The 6703-nt window shown below is 29.1% G+C and overlaps 1 protein-coding gene across 3 annotated transcripts; it reads left to right on the top strand.

Moving 5' to 3' along the window:
- Positions 1-2388: 2388 nt before the first annotated feature.
- On the top strand, positions 2389-4788 carry LOC108476831 (NEDD8-conjugating enzyme Ubc12). Of its 3 annotated transcripts, none has more exons than XM_017779188.2 (6): positions 2389-2760; positions 3369-3482; positions 3684-3792; positions 3908-3986; positions 4078-4194; positions 4275-4788. In XM_017779188.2, exons 2-6 carry the CDS (start codon positions 3374-3376, stop codon positions 4410-4412), a joined length of 552 nt encoding a protein of 183 aa, XP_017634677.1. In that variant the 5' UTR covers positions 2389-2760; positions 3369-3373; the 3' UTR covers positions 4413-4788. The 3 variants fall into 3 exon arrangements, with proteins under 3 accessions (XP_017634677.1, XP_052878215.1, XP_052878216.1); XM_053022255.1 differs by lacking the exon at positions 2389-2760 and adding an exon at positions 2771-2851; XM_053022256.1 differs by lacking the exon at positions 2389-2760 and adding an exon at positions 3099-3121.
- The last annotated feature ends 1915 nt before the right edge of the window (positions 4789-6703 follow it).

The following is a 6703-nucleotide window of genomic DNA, read 5'->3' as shown; positions in this document are numbered from 1 at the left end:
CTAGACTCATTCAGGATTCTATAAATATAAATTTAAGCCTCTAATTATTTTTCTTCATTTTTGTATTATTTTCAAAGTCTGAACAGGGAACCTGAATTCATTCTGACCTTGTCTCACAAAATTCATTATATATCAAAATTTACAAATTCATTGCTTACAATGTTTCTTCTATGAGAAACTAGACTCATTAAGATTTAATTCCATATTTTTTTCATCTTCTAATTCAATTTATAAAATTTATGGTGATTTTTCAAAGTTAGGCTACTGCTGCTGTCCATAACTGTTTTAGTGCAAGATATTAATTACTATGTTATAACACCCTTATTTTCTTTTCTACACCATTTCTCATCACTTTCTCTTATTTTCTCTTCACTAACATATCAAGAACATAGGACCTTATGTAATAAAACTCTACTATAACATTATTTCCATGATTTATCAACAATAACAAACTTAAAAACATATTAAAATCTTGATGTACTTACCTTATTCTCTTGATACCAATCTTTAACTTGATTTTCTCTCCTCCAGCTTCTATTTCTTGAATCCAACTTGATATTCTAACTCCCCATGTTCTCCTTAACATTTTCTCTCTTGGTAGCTATGGAAATTCATTTGATTTTTGGGTGGAAATGGTGAATTTTTGGTAAAAAGACCAAATTGTGAAGAAAGTAAAACTTTCTTTCTTCCTCTCTTTCTCTCACGTTAGTTTGCATGGAAAGGAAAGATGATGAAAATTCTTCATCTTTCTTTCCTTATATACTAAATAAATAATAATAAAATAATATTAAATATCTCATAAAATATTAATAAAATAATATTTATCTAATTAATTAATTTAAAATATTATTAACATAATCATTACATTCTAGAATTCTCTCTCTTACTAATTGACCATTTTGCCCTTCATGATCTTTTAGAATTCCATCCTTGAGTCATCATTTAATTTGGTAAAATTGCAATTTAGTCCCTCATAGTTCTTCACTTATTCAATTTGGTCCTAATTCATCAATTTTCCTTAGTTTCTAGATCATTCTACCCTTAAAATATTTACATTATTGGTCCTTCAACTTTTTTATATTTACACTTTAACCCTTTAAGTCTTGAGTATTTACTCTTAGGCAACAAAACTTTTTTAACTTTTACAATTTAGTCCTTTCCTGAATCAAGATATCATAATTTACTTCCTAATGTTGCCATAACTCAAAACTTCCCTTTTTATCACTTTATTTCCTTATTTTATTATATCAAGGATAATATATTACTGTAAAGATTTTCAGGGTATTACAAACTTACTAAGCTTTTATAAGCTTACTTGAGTGTATTCAATGTCTCTTGTAGATTGACGTGAAAGTATACGGAGGATCGGATCAACACAGAGGATCACACTATCCAGATTATCTCCGGTAACTTTTGTAAATTTCCTTTTTGATTTATATGGCATGTATAAGGCTTGGTGATTATATAAATATTAAGACTTGTTTAATGACTATAAATTAAAGTAAAGGATGATGAGTATGTTAAATAGTATAATTATAATAGAAGTATAATTTTGTATTAAATTGATTGAAATGAATTGGTTGGTTGGATTGGTCTCGGTTTTAAAAATTGCAGGGAAGGTTAAATATTTATAAAGGGGTTATATTGAGCAAAAAAAAAAAAACACTTTGGGATTTTGCGAAAAATCCCCTATGGTTTCGATTTAATTTTAGTCTGGTCTCGAAGTATGTTTTGGGCTTTGGAGGCCCATCTAAAGGACACCATGACATGTTTTAGTAAATAAATAGTATTTAACTCGTATTAACGGAAAATTAATTCGGTAAACTTCGGTAATGCCTCCTACCCTATTCCGGCGATGAATACGGGTAAGGGGTGTTACATTAATAGTATTTTATTAATTTAATAATATTTATTATTCATAGTATTTATGTTAATATTAAATTAAATTAAATATTTATGTTAATAGTATTTCGATCGAAGCGTTCATCCTAAACAAATCGAAAATATACAATTTTAATTAATTATTTATTCCCTTAAATATTACAGTTAAACTTTTATTTAAAAAATATTAAAACTCTAATTTTTCTCTAAATTTATTTTTCATTAAATTTTCCAAACTCAATTTCTCACGTCAAGACAAAAATAGCAACAATGGGTGTACAATGGAATCTAAAGGATCCATTGAGGGCTAGCCTGCTAGCCGATTGAAGTAAAGAATGTAGGACCCTTTTTCATGTGGAAGCCAGGGCAGCTATTTGTGCACTTTAAATAGTTAAAAAAAAGATGTTATTTTCTTTTTCAAGATTTGTCTTTTGAAGGTGACTGTTCAGGATCTTGTATTGTCCATCTCTTGATAAATGAAGCTAGACATAAGGTTATTACTACGCTGCTGCACACAGTTTAGATAAAACTCGGATTAGACCTTTATATGCAATTAGTTGGTACTTAGTATTCTTCATCATTCTTTAGAAAAGAACCCAAAAAATTAAAAAATCTTCAAATCAAGTACAAAAAATTGAGAATATTAAATATAATTACTTTGATTAACACAAAATAGATTTGAAATTTGATTTTTTATTCTTAAAACAAAAAGGGTTCATTCATTCCACAATATAGCGTTGAAAAAAAGCAACTCTTTCATCTACTTTCATTGCCACATCCATAAAATCCAAAGCATCCCCCTCTCTCTCATAATTCATTTCCATTTTTTCTTTTGGATTCTACAATCATCAAATTTCTCTCAGGCTTTTCATCGAGCAGGTTCGTCACAGTCTGATAAAACCAAAACACTAATTTTCACATTTCTAATAATCGATTTTCATCTGTTTGTTAAGTTTATTTACTTAAATCTGTTAAGTTGCTCTAATATTTTAAGATTTATTTGTTTCCATTTAGCTTTATCTTGAAATACGATCTGTTTCAAATTAATTCAATTCTGAATCTGTTTTGCCCTTTTAAATTTATATTGCAAAGATGAAGAAAAAGGCTTTTTTTTCTTTTTGTAAGTAAAGTCGATTAGAAGTGGTCTGCTCGAATTCTATTGTGTGATACTGATTCCATTTCTTTAATCGGTTAAAAGAGTGCTCTGTTTTGTTCCTTTTTGCATACAACAGTCGAAAAAGTATGAAATCAAATTATATAACAAAAACAGGATTTTCAATTAGGGTTTATTTTAGATTTTGACTTGGTACTAATAAAAAATTTTTCAGTTAGGGTTTATGAAGCACAAGTATCTCGTTTTTTTGTGGTTTATTTTAGATTTTGAAATGGAATTACTTTGTTGATGTAATTAATGGGTTTGTTTTAAATTCTGCTATCGACTATTGAAATTAATGGGTTTGTTTTACAATTTTAAAATACTTGTGCAGGAGCTATGATACGGCTGTTCAAAGTAAAGGAAAAGCAGAGAGAACTTGCTGAAAACGCAAATGGCGGATCACCTATCAAAAAGCAATCTGCAGGGGAGTTGCGTTTACACAAAGGTTTGCATGCCCTGTTTAATGAATTTGATTCAGTTTATAAATATGTATTGCTAGTTGATTTACCTTTATGAAGGAGAGAGATCTTAAATGAGGTTAATGTAGTTTGCTCAAGCACTGAAATTTTACTGGGTTTAAGAAGATCCGTGTTTGATCTAGGATTGAATTAGTACTTAGTAAATGTGAGCTTCATGTTACTTGCAGACATTTCTGAGCTGAACCTGCCTAAATCATGTTCCATATCATTTCCAAATGGAAAGGATGACCTGATGAATTTCGAGGTTTCAATTCGACCTGATGAAGGATATTATTTGTAAGGAACTTTTTTCATTCCAATTTACAGGGAAAGAGATGCTATTCTATATACATTCATTTCTCTTGTTAATAACACAAACAAGTATTCAACTGACTGGCTTCCGTTTTTGTAGCGGTGGCACGTTTTTGTTCTCCTTCCAAGTTTCTCCCATCTATCCGCATGAGGCACCAAAAGTTAAATGCAAGACCAAGGTAGACTGGCTCATCTTATTCACTTCTAGGCCTCTTTTTCCTTTACCGCATTCATGTTATGGTCTTATTTGCTTTTTGGTTATAAACCAAGGTCTACCATCCAAATATTGACTTGGAAGGAAATGTTTGCTTAAACATCTTGCGTGAAGACTGGAAACCAGTGCTAAATATAAACACTGTAATCTACGGATTATACCATCTTTTCACGGTAATGCCTAGTGAATTTATGGCAACAATTCTATGATTTCTCAGCTATCTGATACTCGAATCTTTCCATATTGTGTGCAGGAGCCAAATTATGAGGATCCCCTCAATCATGATGCTGCTGCAGTGTTGAGGGATAATCCGAAGATGTTTGAATCAAATGTGAAAAGGGCTATGTATGGTGGGTATGTGGGGCAAACCTATTTCCCACGGTGCATGTAGCTTTTACGAGGTAGCTGAAAGCGCAAACTCGCTATGTTATGGACAGTTGGGTTTCTGTGGGTTGTATAATTTGTCTGGAAATTACCCTTTGTCATCCCCTTTGATTTTCTCAGTGAATCTGAGTGAAATATTTTCTACAAGACCAAGCAGCTGAAATTCTAGTTGTGTTTTACTTTAGCTTTCCTAATGCTATATTGTATGTTGGTGTGGCATTTATCATCTTAAATGTAGAATTAGGATAGACTGAATTTTATGCACCGGCTTAGAACATGATATTCTTCCTTAATGCCTCTCAATCTGAAAATCAAGATGTTGTCTTTGTTTCTTGCACCTATTTTTTATTTATGATATGATATCCGATGTGCTTGTTGAACAATGGATTCGGATTTTTTTTGAGTTCAGGTAATTTCATGTTTTAAGTTTTTTCGGGATAAAGTTATTTCTGGTTTGGATTGGGCGATTTAAGGGTAAAGTGTTTTTTGGAAGTAAGGCTGACAAAAAATATTGAATCCGATGGGTTCAGCCTCAACCTGATCTGTCAGGATCAGATTTTTTTTTTTTTGAAAAATCTAGTTCAGGGTGGATAGGGTTGGATGAAATTAGAAAAATAATTCGGTCGAGATCGGGTTTGAAGTAAATCTATCCCGATTCAAGATATTTATAAAAATCTCCTAATATATATATTTTAATTTTTTTAATTTCATATATAAATAAATATATTAAACTTTTAAGTCTAAACTAAAAAAAATTGTAACTTGCTTCAAAATAAAAATAAAATAGTTAAAATATATAATCTGCTTCAAAATTAAAAAAAAATGAAACAATTAAATTTGGGTCGGATCAGGTTGGGTGGAATTGGATCCTATATAAAATTTTGAGTTGGAGTTTAAGATGAATTTTTTTCTTAAGAATCAAGGTTGGGTGGAGTTGGGGTGGATTGGTCAAGCTTCGGGTCGGAGTCGGGACAGGAAAAAATCCTCCCCGTTGCCATTCCTATTTGAAAGTTTGATTTAAGAATTTATGTGTTTACTCAAAAAATTAAGAAAATGAAAAAAAAAAGAAAAAGACAATTAAGCCTTTGTATTAATTGCGCATCCAATTAAGCTCTTGCAATTAGTTAAAATAATCAATTAAGCCATTTCGTTAATGGTTTCTGTCATTGACCACATTCACTGTTGAAATAAATTGATGGATTAATCATATGGTGACACATGACAGCTTATGGTTTAATCTAATTTTTTTCATAAAAATATTAAAAATCATAAAAATAGAAAATTAAAAATATATTTAAAAATATTAAAATTTATATAATCTTATTAAACTTATAAATAGGTATTAAAATTATAAAACTTATAAATATTATAAGAACATAAAAAAATCTAATACATTATAAATATATATAGTTAAGAAAATTTATTTAAAATAAAAAAGTATTAGAATTCTTTTAAAAAGAATAAATTAAAATATAATTAAAATATTAAAATTTCTATAAATTTATAAAATTACAAAAAAGTTCATAAAAACTTTAACTGCACTGGTTAGCTTGAGATTGGCAAGGGTACAAGTCTGGAGGAAGCCATTAGACCGGTTGACCTGGAAATCAAGCGGTCGAACTGATTTTTTTTTTAAATATTTTTATCAAACCAAAATTTCATTATTCAACTATTAACATATATTAAAATGAAATATTCTAATCAAGGTTTTCAAAATTAGACCAGTGGTCAAACCGGTCAGTCACCAATTTGCCAATTCAACTGATTTATTCTATTCAATTAAATAAAACATTAAAAATTAAAAAGGATTGGTTAAACCATCCGATTCCTAAGTCAATTGGTCTAATGGCTGGGTCGATAGCCTTGCCAGTTTCTATCTAATCGATCCAACTGATTATTTTATTAATTATATATATATATATTTTATAATTTATTAGATTTTATGATTTTTTAAATTTTATTTTATTTTATTTTATTTATAATTTTTAAGTTTAAATCAATTTTTCCTTTTAGTATTTTTAATATTTGATTTTTTTTTGTTTTTAATGATTTTTAAAATTTTGTAGAGGAGAAAATATTAGATTAAACCATAAGCTACCACATGTCACCATCTGATTGGTTCCCCAATTTATTTTAATGGTGAATGTGGTCAATGACGAAAATCATTAACAGAGAGGCATAATTGATTATTTTAATTAACTACTGAGACTTAATTGGTTGCAAATTTAATGTAAGAGCTTAATTGATTTTTTTTTGTATTTTCTTAAGGTATTTTTTTTGCAGCTAAAGTAAAAAAGT

Source organism: Gossypium arboreum, chromosome 11, assembly GCF_025698485.1.
Source record: "Gossypium arboreum isolate Shixiya-1 chromosome 11, ASM2569848v2, whole genome shotgun sequence".
In the NCBI taxonomy this organism is placed as follows: Eukaryota; Viridiplantae; Streptophyta; class Magnoliopsida; order Malvales; family Malvaceae; genus Gossypium; species Gossypium arboreum.
This window is presented reverse-complemented; position numbering and strand designations above follow the sequence as displayed.

Coding starts and splice junctions, on each gene's coding strand:
- LOC108476831 (XM_017779188.2), top strand. CDS start 3,374: ATGATACGGCTGTTCAAAGTAAAGGAAAAGCAGAGAGAACTTGCTGAA. Junction 3,483..3,683: donor GGAGTTGCGTTTACACAAAG/GTTTGCATGCCC, acceptor TGTTACTTGCAG/ACATTTCTGAGCTGAACCTG. Junction 4,195..4,274: donor GATTATACCATCTTTTCACG/GTAATGCCTAGT, acceptor TATTGTGTGCAG/GAGCCAAATTATGAGGATCC.